Here is a 14,258-nt window from a genome sequence, read left to right on the forward strand (position 1 = left end):
AACTCCCTAAACACAAACAACTAAAACAAAAATGGACAAATGGGATCACATCCAGGTAAAAAATCTTCTGCACAGTCTGAGTGCAGTGGCTCATGCCTACAATTCCAGCACTTTGAGAAGCCAAGGCAAGTGGATCACTTGAGGTCAGTAGTTTGAGAGCAGCCTGGCCAACATGGTGAAATCCCATCTCTACTAAAAATACAAGAATTAGCTGGGTGTGGTGGCATGCACCTGTAATCCCAGCTACTCAGTAGGCTAAGACAGGAGACTTGTTTGAACCTGGGAGGCGGAAGTTGCATTGAGCTGAGAGCACAGCACTGCCCCCCAGCCTGGGCAACAGAGTGAGACTCTGTCTCAAAAAAAAAAAAGGTCTTCTGCACAGCAAAGGTAACAATCAACAAAGTGAAGGGTGAAGGAACAATCCACAGGATGGGAAATATGAAATATTTGCAAATCACCATATGACAAGGGATTAATAACCAAACTATGTAGTGAGTTCAGACAATGCTGGAGGAAAAAATATCTAATAGCCCAATTTAAAAATGGCCAAATATCTGAATAGACATTTCTCAAAACAAGACATTCAAATGGCAAACAGGCATATGAAAAGATGCTTTGATTTGATCATCAAAGAAATGCAAATCAAAACTGCAATGACATGTCATCTCACTCTAGTTAATTTGGCTTTTATCCAAAAGACAGGCAAATGCTGGAGAGGTTAAAGGGAATCCCTATACACTGTTGGTGGGAATGTAAATTAGTACAACCACGATGGAGAAGAGTTTGAAAGTTTCTCAAAAACTGAAAGTAGAGCTTCCATATGATCCAGCAATCTCACTGCTGGATATACACCCCAAAGAAAGGCAGTCAGTATATCGAAGAGAGACCTGCACTCCCAAGTTTGTTGTAGCACTATTCACAATAGCCAAGATTTGGGAGCAACCTAATTGTCCATCAACAGATGGCTGGATAAAGGAAATGTGGTACTAATTCACAATGGAGCACTATTCAGTCGTAATAAAGAATGAGATCATATTATTTGCAACAACATGGATGGAACTGAAGGCCATCATGTTAAATGAAATATGCCAGGCACAGAAAGACAAATGTTACATGTTGCCATTATAGGATCTAAAAATCAAAGCAATTGAACTCATGAAGATAGAGAACAGAAGGATGATTACCAGAGACTGGGAAGAGCTATAGGGGGATGATGGGGAGAAGGGAATGTTTAATGGGTACAAAACAATAGAAAGAATAAATAATACCCAGAATTTGCTAGCACAATAGGATGACTATAGTCAAAATAATTTCATTGTACATTTTAAAATAACTAAAAGAGTGTAATTTGACTGTAAAAACCAAAGGATAAATGTTTGAGGGAATGGGTACCCCATTTTCTATGAGGTGACTATTAGAAATTACATTTGATATGCATTAGAATTGCATATCAAAATATCTCATGTACCCCATAAATCTATCTACTTAAGTACCCACAAAAATTAAAAATTAAAAAAAAATCAAATTTTCCCTTTGTAAAAGATTCAGTTAAGAGGCTAAAAATACAAATTACATACTGGGAGAAAATATCTTCATATCACATATCTGATAAATAATTTCTGTCTATAATAAATAAATAACTCTCAAAAGTCACTAACAATAAAGCAAGAAATCCAATTAGAATATGGTCAAAGTACATCAATGCACATGTCAGCAAAGAGAATACACAGATGGCTAAAAAAAAGCATGAAAAATTAATCAACATTATTACCCAGTAGGGAAATGTGAATTCAAGCCAACATGAGATGTCAATATTGACCTGTTACAATCACTAAAATAATATTTTTTTTCCTGGAACATTTTTCTGTAATTTCTGGAATCTTCCTTTCCTGAAAAACAACAATAGTCAAGTTTCTATTCATGCTTTTTCATGGTGACATTCCTAACCTTCAAATTTTATTAAAACCTGACTCAAGAGTGCAAAGCCCTGTGTCCTGGAAGCATTCCATTCTCATCACTCCTACACTCCTATATGCAATAAGGTCTGGAGTCACACTGCTTCATTTCTCAAAGAAAATCACAAACCACTAACCCAGGAGCTTTTGAGTTTCTTTCTTATTCTTCCATCAGTCTTCCCAAATTAATCCAGTGTAAACCTCAACTTATTTTCTTCATATAAACTTATTTCTCAAATTCATAGAAATCTCAAGAAATTTTATTTTTTTCTATTTTTCTGAATTTTCTCTCCATCCCTAGGTAACCTAAATCTTCTATCAATTCATTTACTCTTTTCCAGTCTGTTACCCCAAATTGGATTCGTGCTGTCACCTGCTTTCTCCTCTTCTGCAACAAAATGACCACCGCTGCTATAAAAACAATAACAACCAAACTCAAGACTATATAGTTAAGGGATGCTTAAAAGGATGAGATATACTTGGAGTTGAAGTTAGATATTTGGACCTGAAATAATGAATTCATTAACAGATAATTACTTCAATCTCTGCTATCCTTTTAATGCAATTATTTTGCTTTTTGCACAATACGCTTATAACTATGATTTTATTTCCTCATCATGCTAATGGATAAAGATCTTCATTCCTTGTAACATCTTCGACTTTTAATCAAGTTAGTGTATATTGTCAGTAAACCAAGGAGTCATTATTTTTTATCTCTTTAATAAATAATTTTATATTTATCCTAATAATTACTATTTTATTACATATTGATATGGAGAAATACATTCAGGCTAAATGTTATCCTGTTTATTAAAATGACAAGAAAACTTGAATTATTTTGGAACCTTCCCAGTGCTAGTAGGAAGATAACTTATTTTCCAAAATGCCAGAAACTCACATGAAAAATAAACATCACTGTGTGATATTTCTGAGGTAAACTCTTTCAACTTATGAGTGATATCTTGATTTTCCAATATCTTGATTTCCTTCCTGTGGTTCTCTCTGATATGCATTTTCTTGCTAATTATTATGGAATGTGGTTTTCTGTGAAGGGATAATGAAACATATTGTACTATTAAGAATGACTTAAATCATTTGTATCTTTGTCAGAATTTATTCCTTAACTCAGCTTGTAAGAAGGTAATAAGAAGAGAACAGACCAAAAATATGAGAGCCAGACTGACTTGCACACATTATATTATTTTAGGGACTCAGATATCACATTATTGAAGCAGCAGTACATTGTCATGGAAAATGTGGTCTAGTGTCAGTAAAAATCCATGTTTTTTAAATAATGCAGGCTTAAAATATCCTGAGAGACCACTTCCTTTTCTTTCCTCAATTCCTTTTTCTATTTCCCAAAGCTCCTTCAAATACATAAACGTCTGTGTCCAAATTTCCAATACCTCTTTTCCTTCAATTCTTAGCCCAATTGTTTTTGTAATTTGTGAAGCACAACCTATTAACAATTTAGGATGTATTAACAAATCAAAATCTAAAATATAAAAAAATGTTAAGGGGCTTATATTTTAAACAGAATCTGAATACTTGGCAACAGAAATTTCTGGTGTATGTGTCTGTGTGTGTCTCTGTATTTATGCATGCATAACTATTTAGTGCTTCTCTCCTTTACGGTCAAACACTTGGATGATTTACCAGCTGAGGAATTAGTGATTTCCATTATCTTTTCTACATATGACCTTAGAAATAGATGGTTTTTACTGCCCATTTTTATTAGCCAAGGTTTTTACGTGAGACCTCACATGGGAAAGGGAAATATAAATCTCTTCCGCTTTGTCTCTCAATTTCTTAAGTTCTAGGTTTAGTTACATAGCAACAAGAATCACTGAATTCTACAAATGACGATGACACATCAGCTTCCACATTTCATTCTACTCGGACGCCATTTCATAAAATTTTGTTTCTGAGTTATCTTCAACATGAATAAATCAAAGAAGCTTCCTTGTTTTCATCCTAGAGGCTCCCTGTAAACTCTAATTTCACTTCAATTTTAGTACTTCTGCTCATGCTGTTCCCCTTGCTTTCAGGTTATTTCCTCATCATTCAGACTTATTGTAGAACTCTTCTAGTATTTTAAGATCTAGGAAAATGTTTGTTCCTATTATTAAATTGTTCCTATAGGATCCAACCAACTATGACTATCTGCAATTCTTTGCCAAAGAATAACTAAAATCATTTATTATCTGCCCACAAATTTGTTTCCTAATAGAGGGAAAAGAGTCTTGGAACCATTGTTAGCAAATAAAGATAAAAATAGCATTAAGAAGAGAAAAGATGGTAATAGAAAATAAAAACCAATGTGGGAAAATGTAACAGCTATATTAGCTATCTGCCAGTTAACCAAGTGTCCTGGACTGCTTGAGGAAATGCATAGAAATAAGATTAGTTACTTATAACTCATCTCACTTTGAGAGGTTAACTGTGAAGCAAAGAGGAGCTTTTCTATGGGAATGTTTAATATCTATTTATATTTTCTCACTAAACGTTCCATATGAATATGTCTACATCTGCAGTATTTTCCTCATTGAAATGTTTTATTTTCTTCCCGAATTCCATAATACTAGCTCCTAGGAGAGTACATCTGACTATGAGTGTTTTGTTTTCTTTGGCCTAATTGAATGCTTCTGTAACTGTATTTCATTATCTGGATATCAGATCAGAGAAAAATGTAGGAAATCATTTCTAAATATTATAAGCCTAAACTTGGATCTATTCAATTTTCTTTATGTGGTAGGTCTAGTTTGGAGAATGACTCTAAAGGATGAGTTTAGTCAATATGAATGAAGTAAATAGCATTGTTTTCCCTAATTGATTATTTTTAATGTCATATTTTTCCCAAGCCTTTATCAAGGTATAAAAAGATGTATTTGTTAATGTATAGATTTTGTCCTTGTTAACCAGAAAAAAGTTGATAATGTTTCTATTACTAATATCTTAGTTATTGAGTTCACAGTTACCCACTTGACCTCCAAATTTTAAGTTGTTTCAGTTATCTGAACATAATTATTTTCTCACATATTCTAGTCAAGAAATCTGGGACAGAGTAAAAATTATTTGTACACATCAGTGAAATCTTATATTCTGGAACATTCCTAAGTTAGCACATTCGTGTATTAATAAAATCTTAATAAATGAGGTTCTGTTTTAAGTATTTAGAAGACAACTGGTACATATATAAAACATTTTTTCATGTATGTAGAATTTAATAAAAAAATCAATGAACCAGAATAATCATGTCCCTTTTTTTCTGATGTTTTGGGTTTCATTGAGGCTTTTGTAAATACTACAAATAAGCCAATTTTTAAGGAAATACTGTCTACTTAAAGCATTCAGATGTTTCGATGTTAATATGGCAGAGATTTTATGGACATATAACAAGTCAAACATTTACAAAAAATGGGAAATTTAGGAATTCCTAATCGTTTAGCACACAAATTAGGAACTCACAGAAGTTTCCGAAAAAGAAAGCGGTCAACAAAAGGAAAAGACAAAATAAAAGGAAAATAAACATAAACTATAATCTCAAATGTAAATCTGTTGCTCAGATCATAGACCTTGATCCCAAAATCTTGGGAGCAAAGTATTATCCCTTTGAACCAGAGTTCTGAAAATTAGCTGTCTAGTTCACTAAGTCATTTTGCATACATTTTAATGTGCCTCAGAATCAGTTCACAGTGGAACTGGATGTTTCTGTTATCAGATTGAGAGCACAAGCACAAGAAGAAGCATGGCACATGGGTGTATGTCCTAGAGTTAATTAAAGTATTTATGATTAAGAATATCTGAAGCAATATTTCCAGCCTAGTTCTAAATCTGACTCTTGTCAGCATCACTGTCACTACATTTATTCCTTCTTCTATTCTATATATAATACAGAGCTGAATTTAGAGACATCCACATTTGGAATTGAAGCCTTGAGTAGGTTACTTTGGACAAAGCCTTGGTTTTCTAATAGTGTCTGACCACATGAGATGCACTGCTGTGGTTTGAACGTTTTGTTCCCTCCAAAATTCATGTTGAAACTTAATCACCAATGCAACAGTATTAAGAGGTACGACCTTTAGGAGGTGATCAATATTGGACGTATGTATGGCTCCAATACTGTACATATGAAAATATGTACCATTAAAAGGGGCTTGAAAGAGGGAATTCATCCTTTTTTTGTGCCTTCCTTCCCTTCTGCCATCTGAGGACACAGCATTCCTTCTTCCCAGAGGATGCTGCAAGGCACCATCTTGGAAGTGGAGACTGGGTGTTCACCAGAGAGTCAGCCTACTTACTCCTTGATCTTGGACTTCCCACCTCCAGAACTGTGAGGAATGATTTTCTATTTTTTTTTAATGAATTACCCAATCTTAGGTGTTTTGTTATAACAGAACTATAACGGAATAAAACACACACTAAGATGCTGTATGTAAAAAAGGTATCAAACCAAGTCTTTTGTGTGTTTTGTAATAATTTAATAGGGTGATGGTTTATGTTGATTTTGAAATGTTATCCATTTTATCAGAGGGCTAAGAGTGTAACTGTAAGAATGACTGAGCCCTTTTGAAAACTTAGTTTTGATATTAAACACCATTTACTCATTTTATTCTACCCCAGCTAGGAGAGACCATATAGACTTGAAGCATCATTTAAAACAAATTTTGTACATTTATCTGAGACATTTTACCTATAAAATTGGAAGCTCTAGGATTATTAAAATTTTTATTCAGGAGAAAAATCACAATGTATATGGTTTTATTTTATTTGATTAATTTTGTTTGCTACACTTTAACATTATTATTACACAAGAGTAAGTTTTAAATGCAAGGGGGTTATGCATTATTATGTGAGGATAAGTCTTATTCCAATTAAAAATGTAAAAACAAAAAAGTATAACATTATAAAGCATGAAAGCAACAAGATAAACTTCATTTGTAAATATTTAAATAGTCCTTGAAGTGTGAGCATAGAGACTTGCCCTACTTGGCTCCACTTGGATTATGACAATTAGAACTAAAACATGATAATGGAACCCAAGATACTGAGGAACATTTTTTCCAACCATATATTTATAATGTTTGAACCAATTAATACTGTTACTTGGGTTATTCTTTTCATAAATATTACAGAAAGTTATATGGGACAGCATCAAACACTGTGAGGCAGTTTGAGATAGTTAAAATGTTTTTGTTTTGTGAAGACAGTTTGCCGTCTTTAGTAGATCCTTCCCATTCAGAAATCAGAGTGAACAGCATACTATTAATTGTGTTACATCCACTGATAACCTTTTTGTATAGTAGATCAAGCACTTCCTTGATTATAAACTTAACTCTAAATATCTTATTTTTAAACTATTATTTTACCTCTTGTAAGTAGATATTTGATCATTTTAAAATTTATAGTGGGTGTTTAATGAGATTAGAAAGAAAAGCACTTATTATATTATATTGAAAATATGAACAGCCTGAAGGCTATCTGGACTTTATGGAAATGTTAACACTTAAATCTCTTGCAGGTGGCAAACTTATATATGAGAGATGAGGATAATAATCTTTAGTTAACACAATACTTTATAACAACAAAATTTACTGTTAACCAATTTAAAAACAGGAAATTGTAAACCATAAATTGTCTTTAGTTTCACTGAGGAAACTGGAACAAACCACATTGTTTTACCCCTCTGGGTATTCCTATGTTCTTTACTCATGCATTTTTAACTTTTATTTTAAAATATATTGACATATGAATTGTTGTTTTTTGTGGTAGTTGCAAGAGAATCACTTGAGACTCAATAAAAGATATATTGGGAATAAACATTGGTCTTCAAAAGTTGTCAGTGAACAGGAAGCTTCTCCAGTAGTGAAATGCCAGTTCAATGGGGGAAAAAATACAAACTGTGTGAATGGAGTGAATAGTGACATGAATTTTAGTAAGTCAAATACAGAACATTGCATTTAGAGAAAATCATTTTAAAATGTTCTATGATAATGGAATGAGTCTGAACTATATAATTTGACCCAACAGAGGATTTAAATATAATTGTATATTACATCCTGAAGAAGCAGGTCTGAGTGGGTTCGTTAACCAAAAGTGTCATCAAACCTGCTCTGCGTCAGAGAATTTAAGCTCTTCTTGTATTAAAAAACTAAGCCTCAACCTGGAGTCGTAAGTTTAACTCCAATAGCAGATCATAAGCAGATATAGTGACAGTGGGAAAATAAATCCAAAGAAAGAAACATGGGAAGTATTTTATAAAAATAGATCAACATCCATTTTATTTATTTCTGTTTTATTAAATGAGTGGCTTCTGAGAGGAGTATAAATGAATGTAGGAAAACTCATGAAATATATGCAAAGAGAAGAAAAGATGTTTCACTTCAAATTGTTAGCCTCTCAATCTCTTCTCTTCTGTTTGTAATTGGCTTTCATTCTTGTCAGTCTCATACATGGAAACAGCAATGTCTTTTTATTACTTAACCCCTTCAACAGGATTTGCGACACTCCACAGCTCTGTCATCTTGAACTCTAGTAATAGAACACTCCAACTGATTTCCCTTCTGCCTTACTTGTGGCTCTTTCTTGATCTTTTGCTGGATGCTCCTCCTCTGTTTGACTTATTCATGCTGGAGTTCCCCAGGGCTCTACTCACCACAGTCTATCTCTGTGTGATTCATCATGTGTCTGCCCAAGACTTTGAAATTTATGTTTTTGTGCCTTACCTCTCAACCTTTGGGATCATATTAGGCTGACTACTTCGCATCTCCTCTTAGGCATTTATATATATTTTTAAAATCTAATAAGGTGGAGACAACACAAATGTCCATCAAAATGTGAGCAGATAAACAAAATGAACAAAATGCATACAATGGAAAATTATTCAGACTGTAAAAGGAATGGAAATCTGACATATGCTGCAACATAAGTGAAGTTGAAAACATTATGATAAGTTAAATAAGCCAAACACAACAGGACAAATATTGTATGACTATTGACGTGAGTTTCTTAGAATACTCAAATTCATAGAAACAAAAAGGAAAACGGTTATTTCCATTGTCTGCAGAAAAGGAAATGAGAACCTGTTCTTTAATGGGAACAGAATTTCAGTTTGGGATGATTAAAAATTCTCCAGATGGATAGTGACAATGATTGTACAAAATGTAAATATACTAAATGCCACTGAATTGTATATCTAATAATGGCTAAAATGATAAATCGTACGTTACGTATATTTTTTAAAGAACAAGAAACAATTTGCAATATCTAACCTCATCTCTCACAAACTGCTACTTCTCCAGAACTTCTCTTTAGAGATAAAGGCACTATTATTCACTCAGCACCCAGTTGCTGAGGTCTAACACTTAGGAGTCATTCCTGAATGTCTTTCCTTGACCCCAACATGAAGCCCCTAGCCCAATTCAAGTGGTTTTGCTCTTAATGTATATTCCAAATCTGATCACTGCTCATCTTTTTTACCTAAACCACCTTGGCCTACCATGATTTTTTACCTATAATATTGCAATAGCCTTTTAAATGATCTTCCCACTTCCACATAACAGGGTTATTGGTCTTTCCAGAGTGATCACAGAGAACTTAAAAAATACTTCATGATTGTACTTACATGAGATATTTAAGGTAGTCAAACTCACAGAAACAAATAATAAAATGATAGTTTCTAGGGTTTGGGAAGGGAATCAGTGGGGACAAAATACAAGAAAATGACTTTTAGAGATCTTTTGTACAGTGTAGTACCTATAGTTAATAATACAGTGCCTGTATTATGTTAAAATATGTCAAAAAAAAAGATATCATGGTAAGCGCATGTGCTGCATACACAAAAGAAATATGTATGGGCATTTTTGGAGGTGACTATATGTTAACTACTTTGATAGTGGGGATGGTATATCCATGGATGTATATATATATCCAAACTCATGAAAATGTGCAATATTTTCTAAATCATTACAACACAATAAAACTTAAAAAATATTCAAAGTAAAACATTATGTACTCACAATAAAAATGTAATTCAAATAAGTTCACATTCCTTCCTAGGAACAATGGCATATAATCTTTCAATATTTCTTATAAAATTAATTTGTCTTATCATGGTCTACAACTCCTTACTTAATCTACTCTTTGCCTATTTTCAAACCTTACATTTTTTCTCTCTTCTTTATCTTAAGCCATAGTAAAAATGATCTTCATGCTGAATAACCATTTAATTTAGGGTGTATATTGCCCAGCTACTTATACTTCTGAGGCAGTATATATTAAGAGATTTTCTAGTCAGGCCCAGGGAGCTTAAATTATTCCGACTTCTGTTATCATCCTAAGTATCCAAAGGAGAGTATGGAAAAGCACCCAGGTATTGGCTGTTTTACAAAAACAAGACGTTAATACTCATTTGTTGCAGAGTCCTGATCCACTTTTCTCTGTCCACGCTCTCATGTCTCTCATCAATGTCTTTGTATCACTCATTGTCATTTACTGTAGAGCTTTCTCAGTCATCTGTTGCTTATAAAAGTTTGGTTTTGCTTTCTTAATATTCACTGCTGGCACAACACTGAGTAATCACAATTAAGAAACCAGAAATAAAATGTGACTCATAATGAAACTGTCAAGAGATCAGCAACATGGCAGAAAAAATTCTTTTGCAATTTACTAGAGGCAAGCTTATGACTGAAATTTAATTTTTAAACCACACAGTACCTTTCTTTTCAATACTACATTTGGGAAAATACTACATTTTCAATATCTAAATGGAACTATGACTTGGTTCCTGGTCTCTAGGAAATATATAGCCAACTTATACAATTTAAATATGAAGAGTATTGTACCAATGTTATATGGCAGGTACAAACTATGTGTTATTAAACTTATTATTGAAACATCAAAGAAAGATGCTGTGGGATTAGGGTAATGTTGAGGATTACCTACCGTTTTTGAGGATGAGTTTTGAGGATGAGAGAGGTTTCAAGACAAAAGGAAAGGCATTCTAAGTGAACCAAATATTGTGAGGAAAAAAGTTTAAAAATTTGGAAAACAGAATATATGTAAAAACAAATTGCGGCACTATTCAAATATATTGAATTATTTCTGAATAGAGGAGTGCAATGCTACAAATGAAAGCAGACAGAGGATTATTGAGAATTATTAAATGGCATATTAATAATGTGTATATTATTTTGTAAGCCATGGGCCAGGTAGTCTTAAGCCAGGTAATGTTCTCAGAGTAGAAGAATTCTGAGGATGTCTACCCTTCAAGATGAGATGTATAAGTCACAGATTTTTTTTTTTTTTCTGAAAAGAAAATAGTTCAGGTGGTAAGGAAATATGCATTTTCCTCCGACTCATAAATTTGAGCATTCTTTCATTGGTTTAATGGCCATTAAATAGTCTATTTTGAGATATCACTAAAGCTTTTTTTGCAATCCTTTATGGGCTGTTTTTTCTTATTGATTTGAAAATATGTCTGTTCTGGATATCAGTCCTTTTTCATACATGCATTGTAAAAAAGTATCTCTACATCTGTGGCCTGCATTTGTATTCCTTTAAGTATTTTAAATTTTTAAATTGACAAATAATATTTGTACATATTTATGGGGTACATAGTGGTGTTTTGGTACATATGTGTAGTGATCAGATCAGAGTAATTAGCATAACCATCATCTCAGCATTTATTATTTCTCTGTGTTGAGTACATTCAATATCCTCCTTCTAGCTATCTGAAACTATATATTATTATTAACCATAGTCATCCTACAGTAGTGCTACAGAACACAAGATCTTACTCCAATTTTGTATATTTTAACAAAATCATTGCCTATTCTGCCCCTCCACCAACACCATTCCCAGGCTCTTCTATCTTTTGTTTCTCTTTTTTCTTCTGTGAGATCAACTTTTAAACTTTCACTTATGAGTGAGTGTGATGTTTAACTTTCTTTCCTGGTTTAATTCACTTAGCCTAATGTCCTCTCTCTAGTTCCACCTCTGTTGCCACAAATGACGGGATCTTATTCTTTTTTATATTTGAATATTTGTCTTTCTAGGTATAATATGATGCCACTTATGAGTTAACAGCAGCTTTATTTTTCCCTGACAATTTTTTATTTATTTTATTATTATTCTGCCTACCACATCTAGTATCATATTCAGAAAAAGTAGTGAGAGGGTACCATCCCTGTCTCTTTGTATTTCCTGAAAAGCATCACATGATTAACAATTAGATATGATATTTGCCATAGGTGCTTTTTTGTGATTTTTAAAGATCGACTTTATTATATAAATAGAATTATCCTCTATTAATTATAACTAAGGGATTTTATGATTGGGTGTTCACTTTGATGAAATAATTTTTGTATCTATTGAAATATGATTTTTACGTACTCTGTTAATGTGTATAATGGGAATTATTCTTCTAAGATTTTGACATACCTAAAGAATAAACCATTTGACCATGATGATGCATTATTATTTATTTAAAATATTGAACTGAATTTACTTTATCAATATTTTAAGAAAATATCTACTCATGAAAGAAAGAATTGGGTTGGCAATTTTTTTGATGTGTAAATGAACCTCAGGTTTGGAATTAAGATAGCTTGACTCATTAAAAATTTTTGAACTATGCTGCAGGAAGTCAGGGGCCCTGAATGGAGGGACCAGCTGAAGCTGCGGCAGAAGAACATAAATTCTGAAGATTTCACGGACATTTATCCCTTCTCTAATCAATACTCTTGTGATTTCCTGTGCCTGTCTTTACTTTAATCTCTTAATCCCATCATCTTTGTAAGCTGAGGATGAATGTCACCTCAGGACCCTGTGATGATTGCATTAACTGCACAAATTGTTTGTAGGGCATGCGTATTTGAACAATATGAAATCTGGGCACCTTAAGAACAGGATAACAGCGATTTTCAGGGAGCAAGGGAGATAACCTTAAAGTCTGACTGTCTGTAGGTTGGGCAGGACAGAGCCATATTTCTCTTATTACCAAAAATGGGTAAGATAAATATTGCTGAATTCTTTCCCCAGTAAGGAATATTAATAATTAACAGCCCTGGGAAAAGAATGCATTCCCAGAGGAGGCCTCTGAATGGCCACTCTGGGAGTGTCTGCCTTTATGCAGATGTGGATAGGGATGAAACACACCCTAGTCTCCTGCAGCGCCCCCAGACTTGCTAGGATCAGGAAATTCCAGACTAGCAAATTATAGTCAGATCGGTTCTCTGCTCTTAAACCTTGTTTATCAATGACAATGCATGCACAGCTGGACATGGAAGTTCATTAGTGATTCTAGTTTCACCCTGACCTTGTGATTTTGCCCTGACCTCCTGCCTTGTGACCTTTTGTTGCCCTTAAAGCATGTAATCTCTGTGACACACACCCTATTCGTGCACTCTCTCCCCTTTGAAACCTGCTAATAAAAACTTGCTGGTTTTATGGCTCAGGGAGCATCACAGAACCTGTCGACATGTGATGTCTCCCCTGGACACCCGGCTTTAAAATTTCTCTCTTTTGTACTCTTTCCCTTTATTTATCATACCAGCCGACACTTAGGGAAATAGAAAAGAACCCACGTTGAGTATCAGAGATGGGGTTCTCCCGATAGAACTATCCCTTCTTTTCTTTTCTCAGTTAAAGTTCATACCACATTAATGATGTACATTTTGGGGGAACAGCCAAGAGAGTTGACTAGAAACAGCTAGGGTGTATGACTCTCACACAGAGGAACAGAAAGGGGCAAGTAAATACAGCACCTTCAACTCAAATATCCAGATACTCACATTGGGACTAATAAAGGAAACAACTCAACCCATGGAGAACAGAGAAAAGCAAGGTACGATGACAGCCTACCAGGGGGTGACACAAAGCCAAAGGAATCTCCCCTGTCCAGGGAAGTGTTGAGTGAATGTGCAACCCCAAAAATCCATGTTTCTCCCATGGATCTTTGAAACCCTTGGGTCAGGAGATGCCCCAGTGAACCCACTCCACCAGTCTGATACACAGAGCTATGTGGAGTCTTGGCAGAGTAGCTGCTGAGGCACATGAGGAAACCCAGGAGCTTTAGATAATCCAGCTCCAAGCTTCCTGGAAAAAGTAACTGTAACTCAGCCGGGTGCAGTGGCTCACACCTGTAATCCCAGCACTTTGGGAGGCAGAGGTGGGCAGATCACCTGAGGTCAGGAGTTCGAGATCAGCTTGGCCAACATGGCAAAACCCCATCTCTACTAAAAACACAAAAAAATTAGCCAGGTGTGGTGACATGCACCTGTAATCCCAGCTACACGGGAGGCT

General features: G+C 34.3%; 1 protein-coding gene across 1 annotated transcript in view; it reads right to left on the reverse strand.

The window, feature by feature from the left end:
- Positions 1 to 2,278: 2,278 nt before the first annotated feature.
- The window catches only part of ADAM29 (ADAM metallopeptidase domain 29), a 92,927-nt gene continuing 80,947 nt past the window's right edge, over positions 2,279 to 14,258 (reverse strand). The window contains exon 4 of the mRNA XM_011959796.1: positions 2,279 to 2,366. Coding sequence (XP_011815186.1) covers positions 2,279 to 2,366 — 88 coding nt within the window. The remainder of the gene's footprint in view (positions 2,367 to 14,258) is intronic.

Source organism: Colobus angolensis, unplaced genomic scaffold (assembly GCF_000951035.1).
Source record: "Colobus angolensis palliatus isolate OR3802 unplaced genomic scaffold, Cang.pa_1.0 Scaffold5, whole genome shotgun sequence".
NCBI classification, from domain to species: Eukaryota; Metazoa; Chordata; class Mammalia; order Primates; family Cercopithecidae; genus Colobus; species Colobus angolensis.